This window comes from Triturus cristatus, chromosome 8, assembly GCF_964204655.1.
Source record: "Triturus cristatus chromosome 8, aTriCri1.1, whole genome shotgun sequence".
NCBI classification, from domain to species: Eukaryota; Metazoa; Chordata; class Amphibia; order Caudata; family Salamandridae; genus Triturus; species Triturus cristatus.
Window position 1 is genome coordinate 145,296,018 of NC_140591.1, and position 22,890 is coordinate 145,318,907.

Consider the following 22,890-nt stretch of genomic DNA (forward strand, 5'->3'; position numbering starts at 1 on the left):
TTGGTGAAGACTACAGCTGAGCGGTACCTCTAGCCCAACTTCCAATGGTCCAGGAATGGAGGGGCACCCCTGGGGGGTGGGGGGGAGGTTGGACTCAAAGCAGGCAGAGTCCAGGCACAGGGTTCAAGAGAGTTGGAACCATTTGTGTCCCTGAGGCTCTGAGCAGGAGGCCAGCCAAATAACCCTTGTAGTCACTCTGGTGGTCCTGGGTTCGAGATGTAGGTCTAGTCCTTATGCAGGCAGCGGGGCAGCAGAGTAGCAGTCCTTCTGGCAGCAAAGCAGAACAGCAGTCCTTCTTTTGAGTCTTTCATAGATCCAGATGTGCACTAAAGATTTGGATCCGAGGATCCAATAGTTATACTTGGTGGCAGTTTTTAAGTAGGAGAACCTTCTAGAGGTTTCCAGCCCCAAAATATGCTTGGAATTTGCTGCCTCCCTGCCCAAACCCCAGCTTGTCAGGGGGCACAATAAACTGGTGTGAAACCTTATGTAAGTAGGCAGAGTCTTTGTGATGTGCAAGTGTGAAAGGCAGCAACGGCTTCTCCGTCATGTCAGAGGAGCGTTGCAAAAATGGTAATAAATACCATTTTATTATAATGTGTTGCAGGCTCGTGCTGTTACAGCGCAAGGGCAGGGGGCGAGGCTCATTAGTGCAAATGCACTATTACTTCAACCCCTGCCAATGTGCATGTCAGATTGGCCAGCTGTCTGGAGCCAGCCAATATGACATGCACACTTCAGAGCTAGCAGTCCAAGGGCTGTGAAACAGCTTAGGGATTGCAGCCACAGACCCCAAGCCTCAAAATGAGGATTGGTTGGTTTTTTGTTGCACAAGAGAGGAAGTCCTTTACTTTCCACCCGAGTCACTGCAGAGGGGAGAACCAGGATGAAGAGAGAAAACACAACCAGAGCCTATGTGCCAGCAAGTGCAACATATATGGTGAGTTTTTTAGGCATCGCGCCCACTACATTTTAATGTTGTCGGCTGCCACTGGTGAAAGGTGACAGCCCTTCCCTCTATTAAAGTCAGAGATGGTCCATCCTCCAAACACCTAAACCCCCTTTGTCTCACTGACTGGGAGGAATACACAAAACCCAACTGCCAGCAACACCTAGTCATATGACCCAGGATACAAGCTGCAGGCACCAAATGGTTTGAACAAGAAAAGTAGCATTTTCATTTCAAAATTGTGACCTAAAATCAAATACCATTAACCCCTTCCATGCTCATGACGGAACGGTTCCGTCATGAGCATCGGTTGAGCTGTGCTCATGACGGAACCGTTCCGTCATGGCCCCGCCCGCGCTCGAACCCTTCAGCACCGCGGGGGAATCCGCGCCGCGCTGAAGGGGTTAAAGAGGAGTTTAAATAACAATTCTTTAGACACCAAACTTGAAATTTCTACCTTCTCCTATTTGAAAGTTTTCACTTATTAAATGTAATATGTTAGCCTAATGTTATCCTATGGGAGAGCGTACAAGAAAGTCCCACTCCAGCTTTTCTTAGTAACTTCCTTTATTTAAGTGACATCTCCAGCAATCACCAGCAGTTATCTCTATCCTTACAGCTACTGCTTCACCTTGAATCCCTTTGTCACCTAAGCAGCCCTCATTAATAACATCTCCACATATCTCCCGCCTTTAATAATTCTTAATAATAATAACAATAACATACACAATATAGAAATCAGCCCCACAGCTGAACTCAATTACAAAGACAAAACTTACAAGATACTTTAAGGCGAAGAATAACATACTGAATTAGCACATTTCTTTTCCATATTTCACAGAAATTATATATGATTTCAGCATATACTTCACAGGTTATAACAATACTACATTACGTTTGACCTCCTTAACCTGGTACGGACTAGAATAATTACTTTCACCCTTGAAAACGACACCATTCTTCAAAACCACTACCCAATCACCACTTTGCTCCCACAAATTCTTAACACCTTTCCTAATGTTGTATCCCTCTTTGGACTACTTTTGCATACTCGCTACCCTCCTTTTCAGTTCCTCGTGATTAATCCACAACCTATCTTTCTCACACAACCACACTGGGCACTAATTCCTGCCCGGTTCTCTTCCCTTTAAAGATGCAAATGATGACACACCTGTAGTAGAATGAGGAGTTATTCTATGTGCCCATATCAGTTTCCTCAATTCCTTCCTCCATGACAACCAATTAGCAAAGGGACAACTGAACATTCTCCATGACAAGGAAATTTACCCTCTCGACCAAACCGATTGCCTGAGGTCTGAAAAGAGCCACCCTTTTGTGTGTGATTGGAATCCTTGCAAGATAACTTGTCATCTTTTTGGAAACAAATTGTACCCCATTGTCAGACACTATCGTTTTAGGAATACCTCCTCAAAGAAAACTCTCTCCAGAAACCTAATCACACTTGCAGTATTTATTTCCCTCATCGTTTTCCACCACAAACTATTTAGAGTGGTAATTTACAAGTATAAGAACATACTTAGTTCTTGAACCTAATCTCTCCACAGTCCCTACAAAATCAATAGTGACTCTTTCCCAGGGCCTTCCAGGTAACTTGGCACTCACTAATGGAGGTTGCCTCACCAGCTTGGACTTGCCACTATTGGCACACATGCTTGGCAGTTTTTTACCAAATCATCAATATCACTATCCATGCCAGCTACCAAAATGACTGTCTTACCCTTCTTTTGTTCATATTTTGTCCTGGATGCCCCTCATGCGTGATAGCCATAATACGTTTAAACTCAAGTCATTCTTTACCTTAGAAAACTCCTTCAATTCTTTATCCACACTGTCTCCGTAACTCCAACCTTGCACAATTTTCTCCTCCACTATTCTCAACACAGAATCATTTTCCCTCGCAAAACTCCACTCCTCCTTGCTCAAAGCCATTTCCTCTTCTCCCTTGTCCACGATATCATGCCGCTCCTCCTCAGTGCCTTCGACCACAGGCATCCTTGATAGATAATCTGCAATTATGTTTCTACGCCCCTTCTTGTATTCTACCACAAAAGTGTATTCCATCACTGACAACATCCATCTAGATATATGCGGAGTTATGCCACCTTCTAAACCCTTTCCACCCTTTAACACATATGTTAGAGGTTTATGGGCAGTTCATACTTTAAAAGGTATGTCCCACACGTAGAACCTGAAATGATTTATCCCCCAGCAACAAGCCAATGATTCTCTTTCAATGATAGAATAAGTACATTCTGCCCCCTTCAACCTTCAAGACCCAACCCCAATGATACGCTCTTCCCCTTCTACCACCTGCATCAACACTGCATCAATTCCAACTCCACTAGCATCAGCAGTCAAATATGTTTTGCCAGAGACTTCAAAATGCCCAAGTGTAGGTGCCTGACTTATACTTTGTTTGATCACACCAAAAACCTTTTCAAAATCATCATCCCATACAAATATTATATTTTTCTTCATTATTCTTCGTAATGGTTCCACAATCTTGGATAAATTTCCTACATATTTGGCACAATATTCTGCCAGCCGAAGAAAAGATCTAAACTCATCCTTATTGGTTGTTTTAGGCGCTATTCTTACAGCCAAAACAATTTCTTCAGCCTTATACCATCGGTTGTTATTTCATGACCCAAATGAACTACCTTCTCTTTCCTTAGTTTACAGTTCTCTTTTTTAATCGTCAAGCTATGTTTCTCCAGACGCAACATCACTTCTTGAAATAGTTTGTCATGCTCAGACTCATTCTTCCCTACAGCCAGGATATCATCCTGGAAACACCCCACTTGTGGTATGTCCCCAAAATATTTCTCATTACTCTTTGAAATACAGCAGAAGCCAAAGGTAAACCATATGGCATACTTTTTCAATGGAAAGCTATCAATCGTGTCACAAATTAGGTCAAATGACTTGAATGTTCATGCAAGTTAACCTGATGGTAGGCGGTAGGCATATCCAATACACTAAAGATGCGCCCTCTCCCCATAGTCGCTAACATCTCTGCTATGGGGCCGATTCACAGAACTAATCTGAGACAGAATCCTAAACTTATTACTTTTGGTATTCACAGAAGGCATTTAGTAGTAGTAAAGTTAGGATTTTGTCTTAAATTAGGATTTTGTCTTAAATTAGGATTTTCTCTTAAGTTAAACTTAAGTTAAACTTAAGTTTGTCTTAAGTTTTGATTTAAGACAAAATCCTAATTTAAGACAAAATCCTAATTTAAGACAAAATCCTAACTTTACAACTACCAAATGCCTTCTGTGAATACCAAAAGTAGTAAGTTTAGGATTTTGTCTCAGATTAGTTCTGTGAATCGGCCCATATATTGGGAAAGGGTTCTCTGTGCACCCAAATGTTTTTGTTTAAATCACATAAATCTATGCATAAGCTAATTTTTCCTCCCTCCTTAGGTGCTGTCACCACTGGCCCCAACCATTCTGATGCCTCAATAGGCACAATGATTACTTGATCCAGTAATTTCCCCAAATCTTGGCGGAATGGCTCTCTCAATCCTTTTAATAAACCCAAATCCTCTCTAAACACCTTCGGATACTTTCTTTCCACATCCATTCTTCTCTCATCAATCTCTTCAACACCTGTTCTTTCAATCACCATTACTGGTCCTTTGGCATTGGGATTTATAATGGTGCTAAAATCTCTTTCTGATCCATAGTTGGTTATGTATACTCTCCCTTTCACTGCTTCACTTTTAAACTTTATTGTCATCCAGCACATGCCCAGTATCTCTATCTTTTTACCAGCATATCCTACTGCTTTGATGTCTGGTTCACTCAGACTATTACCCATATACCATTTTCCCTCATATGTTTTATTGGAAATGAGAGTGTACATACGCCTGGAATCCACTTACACTTTAACAAGCTTGTCATCAAAAAACACATCACAATGAGGGTTTTCCAACTTGTCCACTTCCATTTTTACACGCGATTCAATTGTTACAACTTCATCTTTAGTATTTTCATGTTCCACCCCATCAATTGTCAGAACAATTTCTTGCACATTTTCACTAGTATCATCTCCCTTCTGGATTTTCTTCTTCTCTTGTATTCTTGTTCTACAGACCTTTGCCAAATGTCTCCTCTTACCACAATTTCTACATATAACATTTCTAGCAGCGCAGTTGTAGCTCAAAGTGATGTATCCAGGCGCACCACACCGAAAACATTTCAATTCTCTAGGAGACATGTTTTTTCTTCTCACTCTTCCCCTTTGAGAATTTTGCCGGTGTTTTTTGTGTCTTATTTTGTTCATTTCTTCTTCCTCAAGCTCCACCATTTCTCTCTTACTACTTGATGTACCTTTGATCTCCTTCAACCACATTACTGTGTGTTCCATCCCTTTTGCTTTCTGAGTAGCCTCCTCTAATGTAGGATCTTTCATCAAATGTTTTTCCTTAATCATCTTTTAAAAGTGCTTTGTCGCTATTTGAAAACTCAGAAAATATGTCCTTATTTTAGTCTTTTAGAGCACTAACCATAATTTTGATGCCAATAAGACCCTCTCATATATGTAATTTCTAAAGGAAATGCTCTAGGTATTACAGTTTTGATTACATCAAGATGATGTCAGGCGTTCCACACTTTTGTAATAAATATAGAATGTTAGCAATCTAGTTGTTCATTAGGATACTGTTAAGAGGCAGAGGCCAGGGGCACGGACTCTGAAAATTGAAGGCAGGTAGGAGGGTGCAAAGGCAACAATTTAACCACACTGAGCAGGCAGGAAGGGCCGTGGAAGCACAACAGACTATGGAGGGCAGTGGAAAGGGGGGCAGGGGCAACAAACCAACAATACAGGACTTGCAAGAGAGGCTGTGGCAATGTAATAGACCATTGTGGGCAGAAGGAAGAGGCAATGGTAGTACAACCATACATGCCAACAGACCCGATTCAGCCAGGAAACGTCCAATGTTTTTAAGCTCAAATGGGCTTTATTTGATCTGTCTCCTGTCTACAATATCCTCTTTTTCAATGTAACTCAAAGGGGAAAAGCAATACCCCAGTTTTTTTTCAAAATCTCCCTCTTACCAAGTTCAAAATGTTCGCAAGTATGGTACATTGGATCATGGAAGGAAATGGGATAGGGACATGGGCTTGGATAACAGAGGACAGGAGGGACATGGAGAGGTGCACCAAACTGACCCTGCAGGGCAGGCATCAGGGTTTGCAGCAGCACAATACACCACACAGGGCATGCAGGACGGGAGTGCAGCACAACAATCCATAGAAAGCAAGAGGGAGGGGACAGGACCATGCACATGGACAACAGAGAACAGAGGGGCAAGAGGCAATGGTAGCTAGCTGACCATAATGGACAGACAGGAGAGAAAGCTGCAGCATAACAGACCATAAAGGGCAGGAGGGACGGATCAGGGGCATTACAATGGAACAGACAAGCCAGGAGGGAGGGAGTAGGGGTCTGCACATGTAAACAGAGGGCTGGGGGCAAGGGGGCAGGGCAGGAGCAGCAAGATAGCCATGGAGGTCAGGCAGGATGGGCACTAGAAGCAAGACACACCATGAAGAGCAACAGTGAGACTGTGATGGCATACACACAGACCATGGAGGGAAGGTGGGAGGGGGTCAGGGGCAGCTAACTGACCACACAGGGAAGGTGGGAGGGGCCATGGCAGCACAGAAGACCATGCATGGCAAGTGGGAGGGTTAGTGGCAGCACAATGGCTATGATGGGCAAGAAGGAGGGTGCAGGGGCATGCACAAAGGACGATGGAGGATAGAAGGGAGGGTCAGGACCTGTGCACAGACAAGAAAGTTCAGGGGAAGGGGCCTCACAACAGACCACACGGGGCAGGCAGGAGGAGCAGTTGCAGCACAACAGACCAGGGAGGGCAGAAGGGTGTGGCAGTACAATGGACCATGTAGGACAGGAGGAAGAGGATAGGGGCATGGCATGTGGACAGGCAGGGTGGAGGTGGCAGGGACAGGTTACAGTCATCTGACAATGCTAGGCAGGTGGGAGGGGAGTGGCAGCTCAACAGAACACTCAGAGTAGATAGGAGTGGCAGGTCCATGGGACATGGGACATGGTGGGCAAAAAGGATGGAGCAGGGGCATGCACAAAGACATCGGAGGGCAGGGGGAAGGAGATTAGGGGAGATTTGAGATGTCATCAGTGATGTCATGAGTGATGTCACTGACCATGTCATGAGTGATGTAATATGTGACGTCATCAGCAGTGCATTGCGGGCGCGCGAGTTATAGTTAGCTGAACTAACTATAACGGGGGAATTTCAATGGTTTTGTACAAGTGAAAAGTCCAGCTAACTATAACACCCCTGAAACCTATGGTTTTTTCAGTGAATTTCTGAGGTTATTTAAATGCTAATTCCTAACTATAACGTGCCTGAAACCTATGTTTTTTTCTGTGAATTTCAAAGGTTTTTTAAATGCTAATTTCTAACTATGCCTACAGAGATAGGACATGTGAAGAAAGAAGAAAACATGCACAGAAAGAAACAAAAGAAGTGCAGAAAGAAGCAACAGAAGTCCTCAAATACGAAGATAAGTGCAGGGAGAAGGATAATGTGCAGAAAGAACAAAAAGAAGAGCAGAAAGAAGCCTTGTTGCAAAATCATCCTTTACCCTCAACTTTTTCAGACCGATACTGGTGGTAACTGAGTCTGAATAACCAGTCCTAGAGCCAGTGCTATGTTAAAAGACACTTAGAATACAGTGAAAACACCTACATACACTAGGGAACATTATGCGTTGGGGTCCCCCTGTGATTAGCATGACCTCCTCTGTAAGCCCCTAGTATATAATAGGGCATGGGGATTAAAACTACCTCTTAAAACAGGCCGCAGGGCGTTTTTGCACACGTTAACTCAGGCCCCGTCCCCTCCCTTCACCACTGTGTAAACACGCCCTGTGTCCGTTTTTAGTTGGGAGATTAAGTTCATTTGAATCCTGAGGGTCCCTAGGGTCCAACTAGCCCACTAGGTACCTCCAGTAAGTGCCACAGAGCTGCGTTGCAGAGAGGTTTAAAAAGTGGCACGGCCTGGACCACCTCTCTGCAATGCAGCTCAGTGGCGCTTCTGGAAGCACTTGGTGGGCTAGTTAGCTCCCAGGGGCCCTCAGTATTGAAGGGAAATGATATCCCCAATTTAAAACGTGCCATAGTGCGTGTTTGCACACGTCACCTCAGGCCCCGCCCCCCCCTTCACCACTGTGTAAACGCGCCCTGTGGCTGTTCTAAGTTGAGAGATTAAGTCCACTTGAATCCTAAGGGTCCCGAGGGTCAAACTAGACCACTAGGTACCTCCAGTAAGCGCCACAGAGCTGCGTTGCAGAGAGGTGTAAAAAGGGGCTTGGCCTCAGAACACCTGTCTGCAGCGCAGCTCCCTGGCGCATACTGGAGATGCCTGTTGGGGGCGCGTTTGCAGAGTGCTGCACGGAGGGGGCATGGCCTCCGGCACGATGCCAGTCTTTTATTTATTTTAATTTTTTAAGAAGGGGGGCTGTGTGGTTCCCCTTCTTATTCTAATTTATTGGCCCTGATGACCCCATCCCCCAGGGCCTGTCTCCTAATTATATTTTTTTGACCCCAATCCCCAGGGCCGGCCACTGTTTTTTATTATTTTTTTAAAATATATATTTATAGACACACCTAGGACATGCTGGACAAACCGTACGTACCTATCACCATGACGATTTGCGTGATATTCATTAAAAGGCGACTATGCATGCAATGAATCCACATGGAATGTATTTACACCACTAGTGAAGCTCTGACATGTCTGATGCCCTACCGTGCCTAATCCCGGTAGACACCCTTGTCGTTTATTTATACAAACATGGGTAGCTATACTCACTTGAGAGTCACAGCGCGCTCCTGACAGAGCCCAATGCTGTGTTACACCCACCATTGCCTGCCGAGTGCCACACACCTCTGTGTTGTATTCCACTAGCTAGTGCATATGCTATGACACTCTCTAGCCCATGTGCACTGTAACACCACCCCGTGAATATGTCATGCCACACTTGTCTTCGCACGGGTTATATTGCCCCATCTAACGTGCCTTCCTCGATGCCTATGTTATAACGCACAGTGCTATGCCATACATATTACAATCTGGGATCCATATCTTTGTCACAGTGCATATGCAACGTTACACTCCCCAGCACATATTTTATATTACAACTTTAGAGACTAGTTAGGTTACACAACACTGCCCTGTGCATATTACACTCCAATGCGCATATCGCATAGCACGCGCTAGTGCCTGTGCTATCTCGCGCTCTCCAATGAATCTATCATTGCGCACAATGTATTGCATATTATATTTCACGCCCGGTTCATCTTATATCACACTTTTTGGTGCATAGTTTATACCATACACTATATCTAGTTTTCATTTTCAATCGTGCTCTCAGGACTGTGTTCTATATAACACTGTGTTCACCTACCCTTTTCACGGGCATTACATTTTGCGATAGGGGGTGGAGGGTCAGGGGGTGTTTCTGCCAAGTGAGCCCGGAGTCACAGTCACAAACGTCCTCTTCTTCCTGAATAAAAGTGAGATTATGCTGCATACTTTCATATTTTAAGTAGTTCGCACAGACACAATGTTTTAAAAACAATAAAGTTCCTAATACCCGCCTTCTCTGAACAGTTAGCTTGCTGCCCCATCCCCCTCCTCCCTATCCTCTGTTGTGTGAATCCAAGGACTAGCATCCTCCCTCCTGCCATGCATGGTCTGATGTGCTGCCACTGCCCTCAATTTAGTATGATGTACCAGTCCACTCCTCCTGCCCTCCATTGCCCAATTCTATGCCCCATCATTGACCTCCTGCTTAAACTCTGTGCTTAGCTTGCTGCCCCTAATCTCCTTCCCCCTGCCCTCCGATGTCTTTGTGCATGCCCCTGCTCCATCCTTTTTGCCCACCATGTCCCATGGACCTGCCACTCCTATCTACTCTGAGTGTTCTGTTGAGCTGCCACTCCCCTCCCACCTGCCTAGCATTGTCAGATGACTGTAACCTGTCCCTGCCACCTCCACCCTGCCTGTCCACATGCCATGCCCCTATCCTCTTCCTCCTGTCCTACATGGTCCATTGTACTGCCACACCCTTCTGCCCTCCCTGGTCTGTTGTGGTGCAACTGCTCCTCCTGCCTGCCCCGTGTGGTCTGTTGTGAGGCCCCTTCCCCTGAACTTTCTTGTCTGTGCACAGGTCCTGACCCTCCCTTCTATCCTCCATCGTCCTTTGTGCATGCCCCTGCACCCTCCTTCTTGCCCATCATAGCCATTGTGCTGCCACTAACCCTCCCACTTGCCATGCATGGTCTTCTGTGCTGCCATGGCCCCTCCCACCTTCCCTGTGTGGTCAGTTAGCTGCCCCTGACCCCCTCCCACCTTCCCTCCATGGTCTGTGTGTATGCCATCACAGTCTCACTGTTGCTCTTCATGGTGTGTCTTGCTTCTAGTGCCCATCCTGCCTGACCTCCATGGCTATCTTGCTGCTCCTGCCCTGCCCCCTTGCCCCCAGCCCTCTGTTTACATGTGCAGACCCCTACTCCCTCCCTCCTGGCTTGTCTGTTCCATTGTAATGCCCCTGATCCGTCCCTCCTGCCCTTTATGGTCTGTTATGCTGCAGCTTTCTCTCCTGTCTGTCCATTATGGTCAGCTAGCTACCATTGCCTCTTGGCCCTCTGTTCTCTGTTGTCCATGTGCATGGTCCTGTCCCCTCCCTCTTGCTTTCTATGGATTGTTGTGCTGCACTCCCGTCCTGCATGCCCTGTGTGGTGTATTGTGTTGCTGCAAACCCTGATGCCTGCCCTGCAGGGTCAGTTTGGTACACCTCTCCATGTCCCTCCTGTCCTCTGTTATCCAAGTCCATGTCCCTATCCCATTTCCTTCCATGATCCAATGTACCATACTTGCGAACATTTTGAACTTGGTAAGAGGGAGATTTTGAAAAAAAACTGGGGTATTGATTTTCCCCTTTGAGTTACATTGAAAAAGAGGATATTGTAGACAGGAGACAGATCAAATAAAGCCCATTTGAGCTTAAAAACATTGGACGTTTCCTGGCTGAATCGGGTCTGTTGGCATGTATGGTTGTACTACCATTGCCTCTTCCTTCTGCCCACAATGGTCTATTACATTGCCACAGCCTCTCTTGCAAGTCCTGTATTGTTGGTTTGTTGCCCCTGCCCCCCTTTCCTCTGCCCTCCATATTCTGTTGTGCTTCCACTGCCCTTCCTGCCTGCTCAGTGTGGTTAAATTGTTGCCTTTGCACCCTCCTACCTGCCTTCAATTTTCAGAGTCCGTGCCCCTGGCCTCTGCCTCTTAACAGTATCCTAATTAACAACTAGATTGCTAACATTCTATATTTATTACAAAAGTGTGGAACGCCTGACATCATCTTGATGTAATCAAAACTGTAATACCTAGAGCATTTCCTTTAGAAATTACATATATGAGAGGGTCTTATTGGCATCAAAATTATGGTTAGTGCTCTAAAAGACTAAAATAAGGACATATTTTCTGAGTTTTCAAATAGCGACAAAGCACTTTTAAATTATTTGTTATCTTTATGTTTTTTTATCCAGTTGACCACTTGATTAAATGTTGCACTTAGGGGAGAGGATGTGGTGTTACTTCCAGAACTGCAGACTTTGCAACTGGGGAACCAGGTTGAAGTTTCTGCTTCAGCTCGACATTCTGTGATTCTGGTCAAATCACTTAGTCTCCCCATGTCTACAACCAAAATGAATTTGTTCTTGTGTGATGTAACCAATGCTCATGTAAAGCACTCCAATACCTGACAAGTCTGCACTATATAACACTGCAAAAACACAAAATAATAAGTGTTTTGCACACTTCTGTCATTGGGCTATATTTGGGCTACATCTGGGTGATTTTGGGCTACATTTGGGCTCTTTTGTCTCCGGTGGCCATCTTGGGAGATTTATTTGTTATGAAGTTTCCTAATTTCCTCATGTACTGCAGTCTCCTCAGTAGGAAATGCTTTCAGTTTTTTACTTTGATTCCATCATGAAGGTACTCAGATATGTCACACATTTGCCATAAATTCTGAATCTTAGCACTCTAGTTGCTCATTAGATCACTGTAGTAAAACTACTGTTCACCATGGAAGTCTGCTCCTGGTATTAAAAGTGCATGTTTCAGTCTGCATGTCAGAATTTTTTAATGAAATAGAAGAGGATTTGAAAAGTCACTCAAAATGTGCCCTCATTTTCTTTCTTCAGCATTAATCATAATTTCTATGGCAAAATGAACCCCCTCATTGTGTTCCTTTTTAAATTAAATGTTTTAAGTGTTACCAGTTTATTTCAATCAAGATGGCTTCAGGTGTGCCATACTTTTGTCATAATGAAGACAGTAAGCGCTCTAGTTGTTTTTAAGAACATTCTGGGACATTCTGTCATTGGGCTATACTTGGGCTACATCTGGGTGATATTTGGGCTACATTTGGGCTCTTTTGTCTCTGGTGGCCATCTTGGGAGACTTATTTGTTATGAAGTTTCCTAATTTCCTCATTTACTGCAGTCTCCTCAGTAGGAAATACTTTCAGTTTTTTACTTTGATTCCATCAAGAAGGCATTCAGATGTGTCACACATTTGCCATAAATTCAGAATGCTAGCTCTCTTTTTGCTCATTAGATCACTGTAGTAAAGCTACTGCTCACCAGGGAAAACTGCTGCTGGTATTGAAAGTGCATGTTTCAGTCTGCATGTCAGAATATTTTAATGAAATAGAAGAGGATTTGAGAAGTCACTCAAAATGTGCCCTAATTTTTCTTTCTGCAGTACTAATCATACTTTTTATGGAAAAATGAACCCCCTCATTTTGTTCCTTTTTAAATTAAATGTTTTAAGAGTTACCACTTTAATCCAAGCAAGATGGCTTCAGGTGTGCCATACGTTTATCATAAGTAGGACTGTTAGCGCTCTAGTAGTTCTTTGGAACACTCTGGGAAGCTGCAGTAGAACACAAAGGAATCAACTGACAGTCTCTGCCCTTGTTGGATGTACATGTTTTACTGAGAATGTCAGACTTCATTCTCACATGACTGAGAAAGATAATGTGAATTTACAGAAAATAAGCTCTCAGTTTAGCTTATAGATCACCTTCCAAACCTCTGTGGTAAAAGCATGAGAAAATATTTTTCTCTCAATCATGATATCCCAGCAGAAGGCTTTTTCACATGGTGAAATCACCTTAGAACATACCACAATTCCTAAAATGAGTATGGTACCATCAACAAATGATTTATAATGTAACTAAAGTCTTAAAACCTTCTATTAACTGCAATGCTTTTTAATGAGGTGCTATCATGTATATTGGTCCCAAGATGGCTGCCAACACTTCTTGATGAAGTGCTGACAGCCAATCAGATCTCAGGATGAGATGTGTGGTTAGGCTCCGCCCACATATATATATGCTTTTAAATGCTATTTTCTCAGCTCAGGAAATACTGAACAGATTTACACCAGACCTGCAAAAGGCACTTCCTTGACCTTATGGCTACCTCTCTGCCAAATTTCAAGTAATTCTGTTCAGCCGTTCGGGCTGTAGCTGTGTCTAAAGGTCCTATGGAAAAATGCATGGGGAAAACGTGTTTTGGGACCCCCTTTTTTCTCGGCCTCTGCTTGACAAATCAACCCGAGACTTTCAGGGTAGGAGCTGAACGGAGCGCCCCATTAGTTTTGAAAATTTCGCGAGGATTCGTCAACCGGCACCAAAGTTATTCAAAATAGAATTTTGAGATTTCCTATGGAAACTAGGTTGTAACTATAACTATCTACTGGCGACCGCCAGTAGATAATATATATATATATATATATATATATATATATATATATATATATATATATATATATATATATATATATATATATATATATATATATATATATATATATATATATTCAATTCCCTCTCCTCCCCTTTCCCTTTATTCAAATGTTTCTTGGTGTCTCCTATCTTTTTCTTTCTCTGTCCCATGGTACATTCCAACAGTTGGGATTGAAGCTGACTTTAGAATGATGGTTTCTGTTTGAGGCTTGGTGGAAGCTGCTGTTGCAAAGAGTGGAGATTATCTTCTTCAATTGTTAGTACCTACATTAAAACTAATGTTGTTTCCAGGGCATAATTGGTTTACCAGGTGACACTAAAAATGGCGAAGGGGATGCCAATATCTGATCTGCCTTGGTACCTGAAATTTTTTTTTAATACATTTCTAACACAATAAACTACCAAAATAATTTAAAATAACAATCCAGCATAACAGTTTAAAACAATAACACCATTGTATCTTCTCCTATTTCCTCCTATGCGCTTCCCTGTTGTGTGTTCCTTCATTTGTTTCTTTGTTTCTCCACCACCAATGCTTAATCACTTTCCTCTAATGTCAATAGGAATGTCTTTCCTAATGTTAATCTCCTTTTTTTTGTCTTCTGTTTCCTCCTTCTGTTCCTGGACAGCTCCTTCAGAAGAGATTTGCACGGAGACACAAGGTAACTGTGTGCATAGGCTCACCCCGCAGCTATAATCGTTCAGCTGCATTACAAATTGCGAACACACAAAAGCACTCAGCAAGAGCTGACCAAATAATTATGTGCACGTTTGGAAACTTCAAGCACCCGCAATGACAAGTTGGAATTTATAGTACTGGTGATGTGCAGAGTTCAGTCCTTGAGCTGGCTGTGTATATTTAAACTAGGTGCGTGATTGATTTGGCACATAACGCATGCACTGACTTCAACACCCGCGATAATAATTTCAGATTACATTCTTGATGACACGCAGTGTTCAGTCGATGAGCTTCTTTTAACTCGGCAATTAACACGCTTAGCAACGAACTCACATGCACGAAGTCTAGCAAGGCCCAAACTCATGTTTCAAATATACGTTTAATAGTAGTAAAGTTAGAATTTTGGTCTAAGTTAGACTTTTGGTCTAAATTTAGACCAAGAGTGTAACTTTACTAGTAGTAAAGTTAGACTTTAGGTCTAAACTTGAACTTCAGGTCTAAATTAGACCTTAGGTCTAAGTTTACCTTTGTGAATCAGGCCCACCGTCTCAACAAGCCTTTGTGCCCCTGATACTCAGAATAAATAAATGTTTGGAACTTTTAAAATTCCCACGCTCCATTCAGGTGACATTCCATTACTGGCCCACTGTTTATTGCACACTGACTCCCCTCATTAGTTATCACAGCCTAAATCAGAAGCAGCGCTCGATAAACTTAACTGCTTACCAGCATCGAATTTCCAGGCACCAAACACCAACAACCACAGCGCCTGCCGTTGGTACACCTGTCAACTGAACTGCTTATCTCCTCCCAGACTCTTCCAGGGGTGGAGGTGTCTTCTACCTGTCCCCTGCACAGGATCTCAATCTCGTCACCATTTAGAAGAATTTCCCACTGCAGGTTTAGTCACTTCTTTATTTAAGTGAAATCTCCAGCAATCATCAGCAGTTATCTCTATCTTCCCAGCTACCGTTCCTCCCAGCTACTGCTCCACCATACATTCCAACAGATGTCACCTGGAATCCCTTGATCACCTAGACAAGCCACATTAACAACATCTCCACAGGCCTTGCAATAGAGTTTTTCACTACCAGGACATGTAAAACTTAAAATTACATGTCCGATTTTTTTTAATACACAGCACTCTTCCCTCCGGGCCGTGTAGAGCCTACCCTAAGGGTGACATATGTATATTAAAAAGGAAGGATTAGGCCCTTGCAAAAGCACTTTATTTTACCAGGTCGAAAACTGCACATACAAGCTGCAATGGCATGCCTGAGAAATGTGTAAAGGGTTATTTAGGTGGGTGGCAAAATGAGTGCTGCAGGCCCATTAGTAGAATTTAATTTACAGGCACTGGGTACATGTAGTACCACCATACTAGGGACTTAAAAGTAAATTAAATGTGCCAATCGGGTGTATGCCAATGTTACCATGTCTTTCGGAGAGAGCACAAGCACTTTAGCACTGGTTAGCAGTGGCAAACTGTGCTGAGTCCTAATGCAAGTTAAAGCGAAGTCAGATGATAGGAGGGTGAAGGCAAAAAGTTTGGGGACGACCCAGCATAAAGGGCAAAGTCCAATGGTCATATATTTTCTCTTCTAAGTATTCCTCTTTTTGAATTATATATGCTGTTTAGTATGGTGTAGGGTTTCAATATAAATGCAAATTTATCAATGTCATTATTCATTATAAACTGATAATTCATTCCGCTTGACTATGTTCATGTCTTTTCTGGAGGGTTTGAATTTTCTTTACCAGTGATTTTTTTAAATAAATAAACAACACTTCATAGAAATTCATATCTTGAGCTTTCAATTATTGGTAAGGTTTCTCAGAATGTAATAAAGTGAAAGGGCCTGATTCACAGAACTAACTTAAGACAAAATCCTAAACTTACTACCATTTTGGTATTCACAGAAGGCACTTACTCATTTTGGTATTCACAGAAGGCACTTACTCATTTCGGTATTCACAGAAGTTAGGAGTCCTAACTTTAGGACTCCTAAATGCCTTCTGTGAATACCGAAAGCCTTAAAATTAGGATTTTTCTCAGTTTAGTAGTAGTATAGTTAGGACTCCTAACTTTAGGACTCCTAAATGCCTTCTGTGAATACCGAAAGTCTTAAAATAAGGATTTTTCTCAATTTAGTAGTAGTAAAGTTAGGACTCCCTAAGTTTAGGACTCCTAAATGACTTCTGTGAATACCGAAAGCCTTAAAATTAGGATTTTTCTCAGTTTTGTAGTAGTATAGTTAGGACTCCTAACTTTAGGACTCCTAAACTGAGAAAAATCCTAATTTTAAGACTTTCGGTATTCACAGAAGGCATTTAGGAGTCCTAAATTTAGGACTCCTAACTTCTGTGAATACTGAAGTGAGTAAGTGTCTTCTGTGAATACCAAAATGAGTAAGTGCCTTCTGTGAATACTGAAGTGAGTAAGTGCCTTCTGTGAATACGAAAATGGTAGTAAGTTTAGGATTTTGTCTTAAGTTAGTTCTGTGAATCGGGCCCAAAGGCTTTACTGCTAATTGTTTATTTTGGGAATGTTCAACAATGTTCAGACAGAATATATAAACTAGAACAGAGAGTTCTGAGATAGAGAGGGTTATTGCGCCAGGGATTCAAGACTGAGGCTACGAGGAAGGCACATCCAGCCGTGTCTCAGCTTATCTGCTGATTTACAAATACAGACAAGGACAGGAACTACTGTATCTTTGTTGAATATTGGTTTTATTGTTCAGAAAACGTGTCTAGGATGAACCATCAATGAAACTCGAAGTAGGCCTCGTTTGGTGGTAAGTTTAGCTTAGTTAGCTGAGAGAAAGGTGGGGTTAGGTATACTTATGTGACCAAGTCATATAATGCTGTCATTTTACGATTCTTCCTATTATTCTGGCTTTGAACAAATACATTTGCTATTATCTGGTTTATTTTTAGGTAAGGTTCATATTGTGTGCACTAGGAGAGGTTTTTGATTTTAATAAATTGTGAAAGTATAAACTAGTTTTCTAGAGTTTGTGCGTGTGCCTATTCATGAGAAAAGAGAATTCGGTTTGAGTAATTATACCTGTGAAGTGGTATAGGGCTGATTGTTACCTAAAACGCATCTCATTGAAGTATAGCTCTGTGGGTTGTGGGGTGTGTGCAGTCCACTGGGTTTTATTTCTCATGTTGATACATTCACTACGTTCTTTGTATCAGAGACCCTAGAAAACTCTTTTCCCGGCCACGTTCTGGAAAGAAGTTCATAAAATGTATCTATCGGCGTAGCATAGGTTGGCTGTAAAACTTTGCTAAAATCACGTCAGGGGGCATACTACAAAAAAGCCTGGATTCGATGCCTGAGCATAAGAAAATGAAGTCTTGTGCCTCCACAAATAGCAAAACAGAGATGTGTGGGCTGACCACTGTTATTTTTCAAGCTCCTAAGCAGCCAATTAGCATGATCCAACCACCAGTATCCATTCTGATTGGATTAAAACACCAATTCAGAATAGCTGAAACAGCAGGCAATTCATGAGAAGGAGGACCCAGTGTTTAGCACCTTGTGGCAAATATTCAGTTGACAGCATCAGTGAATTTCCTTCTTAAACTCACTTTGGAGACCAGTTAAAACCATACTTGATCTCCTTTGCAACTGTGTCAATGACTTTGTACTAGTCTCTTTGGCAACCCAATCCTAACATTTTACTGTGAGTGCAAACCACAGTTCTACTGTGTGTAGTGGGCATTAGAGTGCTAACGCATTGTTTCTGCTTTGTAGCACATTTGGCACATCATCAGTGGCCTTTTTCAAATTCATTAAATTGTCCCCCACTACATCTCAGGCAACTGAGAAACTAGGAGCAGTTGTTTGATAGGATACTTGATGCATCTACAGTATTGATTATGGCACCTTCGCTCCATCGACTAGAGGCTAAGTTTAGTGAGAAATTAAAACTGAAAGGTTCCTAATCACAGACAAGAACTAGGAACCCATTCTACCCCATACTGTGTAAATACTGGAATAAGCCTGGACTGCTCACGTCCACCATCTGTGGAGTTAATTGTGCAATAGGAGTAACTCCCTCATCTAATTACAGTTAAATAGTACATGAAGTTCAGGGATACAAGTGGTAGATGATAAATATCCACCACAGGTACTGCCCAGTGAAGATGTACTGCCCAAAGGAAGTATGAGTATTTTGCACACTGTAAGAAAAAGAAAATGTCAACTAAATATGTTTTCAGATGATTTCCATGTATACTGTTTGTCTAACGTTTGTTCTTTATCTCCTTTTGCTAGATGGTAGACAAGTCGATTGTAATAATGGTCAGCCATATAACAGGTGGGTCCCAAAGGCAGTATGCATCTTCGTTATAATGCATGACCAGAGATTGTCTGGTATTTTATATATAAAACATTTTATGTTTAAAACATCATTAGAAAGAACGTGTTAAGCACAGCTAGAGTTTGTGAAATGTAAACTGTCTTGGTCAGTACGCCAATACCTTTGCAATCAATAGAAAAGTACACAATTAATATCATGTGTCTGTTATGTAAATATGTCTTCTTCTATATCCCATTACTATTACATAGGTGATTTTCCTCAGAATGCTATCTATAGCAGTATAATTTCCTTCCTCAAAATCAATTGCTACCTTGCACTTCTGACTGTAGTTTATTTTACAAGTTGTTCCCTTGAAGAGCAAACTACTCTGAGTTTACTCAGGCATTAATCTTTTATTTCTGAAAGCCATTCTATTTTTTCTGTGTGAGTTCCATATAACCTCTTAAGTTCTACTGTTTTGCTGAACATGTTCTGAATTGGTCTAGCCCAGTACAGGCTCCTCCTTCCTCTCTTTTTACGAGGCTCATAGGAATTCATAAGTACTGTCATTTTGATAAATATTTTCTGGTTTGGCCTCACGTGGAGCAGGCTCCATCTCACTGTGTGCATAGGGGTGACCTGAGCCTTAGTCTTGATTCCAGGCACAGGCCTCAGTAGAGTTTTGTAAATTGCTTTTGATAGATCATTCACCTACAGTGACCTCAGATGATGGGTGCATTTTGGTCTTGTGGTGCATTTCAGTTTGGCATCCTGGAGTTCACAAAAGATGTGGTCTCATTGGCTTCTTGAGCCACTGTGTTCTTCCTTTAATTACTATCTTGTTGGGCTAGGTGGATCTAATTTGTTTTCTCCCTATTCAGAGAAATCCCAAGCATCAGAAGAATAAGGATCTAATGTCCACCGCCCAATGCCTAACAAACGTCTTAGAGCAGTGGCCCAAGAGAGTCAGTATCTCAGCTAATGCACACCAGAACCTTGCTGCACTTAGGCAAGTTTTCCTTTGCTCTTTGGCATTCGGTGTACGTATATATTGATATCATTCTCGCAGCTCCTCAGAATAAAAAGAGGTCAACCACATCAAAAAACTCACACAAAGTCTACACATTCCCAGATGCATTTCATGCCACATTTCAGATCAATATCAACAATCACACCCAAATGAAGCTTTAACACACGCAAGTTAAACACTCTTGTACACCCACTAACTAGCAAAAAGCAACAGAGCATCTTCAACAGGATATAGGGTAAACCTGTACTTCCCACTGAGATCATTCTTCTGCTAGACCTAAGTACATTACACAGAAAAATAAATTTCACAGCCAACAGAACCAATACGTTATTCAAAACTGTTCAGAATTGCATGAACCAAAGCCTACCCCTCCAGCTTCCTTCCCTGGGAGCGACTCAGTGGAAAAAATGCAACACCGTTGATAAATTCTTCATTTTAACATTCACAAAGCCAGAAACAAATTAACAGCATCATATAATTGTCCACAACCAATCCATACAATATTGAAATTCACCCAAATCAACCACATTCCAAAAGACTTGCCATGGCCAACTTCTCTGACATTCTCACTGCCCCCAAGGCCACCACATACAAACAAATGATCCTCCCATTTACCATCATAAAGGCCCTCTTGAAAGAATCTCTCAAGATCATCTTCAGTGGAGTCCACACATTTCTTGCGTGAAGGAATATGAGGATCTATCGGAATATATACCTATCATGAAAATGTAAGTGCCCAGGAAAATACTGGAGAAATCCAGTGGCGGCTCCTCTGCTAAGGTGGAGGAGCGTCGCCCCACTTCTTTCGGAGCAGTGTAAAAGAAAAAAGAAAATGATAAAGACAGAAGTTATTATAATTTTATTTTTAGCATCCGTTAGGTTTGGGCGGAGCGGGCCAGGGCTGGGCACCTGTGACAAGGGAGGAGAAGTGGTTGCTGTACTCTAAGGTGTGCATGACTATTTGGCCCGCCATCTTGGCCCGGCCAAATCGTCTTGCACACTTTGTATGTTCTCCACCCAGGCTGCGCTACAACCTGGGTGGAAAACATACCCAGGCTCCCATTTTCCGTCTAAGCGCTGAACCACGGCGCAGAGACCAATCGCAACGCTGCATTGCTTAGGGGAACCAGTTTGCTTCCTGGTTGAGGAGCAGGGGAGAGACGACGTGGGAGAGATGGCTGCTCACTCAGGTAAGTGAATTTGAATTTGATATTTTTTCCCCTCCTCCTTCTCCCCCGCCACCCTTGTACCAGGTGTGTATCACTAACCAGATAGCTGTACCGCAAGAAGAGAGGAAATCGAGCCTCGTGCAAGAGATGATGCTTAATGAATCTCAACCCTGTTGACGAGAGGCTTTTACATTCAGGGTGCTGTCCTAGGTAAGGCTTTTGGCAAACTCGGTGATGGTGGGACATACAAGTACAAGTGATATTAACGCATTTCAATAGGCATGAACTGTCTTTGGTCTTTCATTTAAGAAGGCTTATCTGGTCAGCATCCTTGTGTTCTTCACCCTTCACATTTCCCAGTTCGAGATACTAGCTGCTGTGTTGCCCCCAAAATGGCATCCATTACAATGAAGCTATTTTGTCAGATCCGTGCTTGCTTACTGACGTAGATGTTCAGCCATGAAGCAGCCCTGACACAAATTTTCAAACCAGCTCTGTTTCCATCCATTTTTTCACTCTCCTCTCTTCTAAGTCTCAGACATTTCTCGCCACCTTCCTCTCTCCCGTTCTCCCTCTCTAGACGCCACCACGTGCCTGCTGGGGGAGGCCAGTGCCGAATTTGTAAAACAATGCGCACCAAATACCAGGGATGGTAGTCTTGAATCCACCCCAGGCCTCTTTAATCCGCTACTGGACACTACCTGCCCCTTTATCTCCCTCCTTCGGGTTCCTGCTTTCCAGTTTTTCCGTCTTTCTCTTCCTCTTTCTTTCCTATTTGTTTATTTTTACTCCTTTTGCTCGCGGTAAATGTCTTATGAGGAAAAATAAGTGCCGGTCCCCAACAATGTGTGAGTGCCGGTCCCCCCACCAGCAACCACCGGCTCAAATTAAGCACCGAGGGAGCTAAGGAAAGGGACTGAGGCACCAACAGCAGTGGCCCTGAGCTTTCAAAACGGGACTCCAAAGGATACAGCACAGCAGGGAAATGCCAGTAGGGCCCTGTGTACAACTGCCAAGCAGCCCCATGTCGTGTTTGACACTTTGCATGCTGGGAATTCCTCACCCCAAACTCATAATGTCCAAAAGTGAAACTACAAGTCCCACAATGTAGCTGTCTTGTAGATAAAAACCCAGGATTGGTTTATTGTGTCACTTGACATGTGGCCACCTGGCAGCAGAGCATGAGAAATGGGAAACCTGCTCAATGTATTGCTCACTAAATGATTCGATGGAGTGTTTTGGAAGATTTGTGCCTGTCATCCTGACTAAAGGGCATCCCTCACCAGTTCATTAAACCTACCGGCTTCTTCTGAGACACAGCAGTCAGATGGTGTCAAAATTTTACAAATAAACTTATTTGAAGCTGTGCGTCCTGCCAGAAGCTGCCTGCAGAGGATCACATGCATGGGTTTGCATCATGGGTTTGCACTGTTGTGGCAGAACAGGCAGGCGGCAGAAGAAATATCTGCTAGCAATAGCGCTGCAGGTGACCCACCTGCAATACAACAAAAATTCAAACGTGACATGTGGAGAACATATATATGTGCATAATGAAAAGTCAAGTGCATACATATTACATTTGCTAGAAAAATGTAAAATTGATGGCAAAGCGAGTTGAACATTCACAGCTAACATCGGGTTTGACCTTGATGGTCATGCTTCAGCCTTTGCTCAATATACGTTGGGTGCAATTTAATTTCAAATTAGTAATATTTATTATTTCCAGCACTTAGAAATGACTCACATGAAGCGCTATATAAAAACACCCTGCCTATTTGTTAAATGCAACACTGGTCACTTATTTCTGACCCACCACTTTAAAACTTGCCAGCTGCCACTGGTTAAAAC

The 22,890-nt window shown here is 42.7% G+C and overlaps 1 protein-coding gene across 1 annotated transcript in view; it reads left to right on the top strand.

The window, feature by feature from the left end:
• The window catches only part of LOC146801701 (T-lymphocyte activation antigen CD86-like), a 274,430-nt gene that overhangs the window by 227,550 nt on the left and 23,990 nt on the right, over positions 1-22,890 (top strand). Inside the window, exons 6-7 of the mRNA XM_085621164.1 lie at positions 14,481-14,513; positions 18,819-18,861. Coding sequence (XP_085477290.1) covers positions 14,481-14,513; positions 18,819-18,861 — 76 coding nt within the window. The remainder of the gene's footprint in view (positions 1-14,480; positions 14,514-18,818; positions 18,862-22,890) is intronic.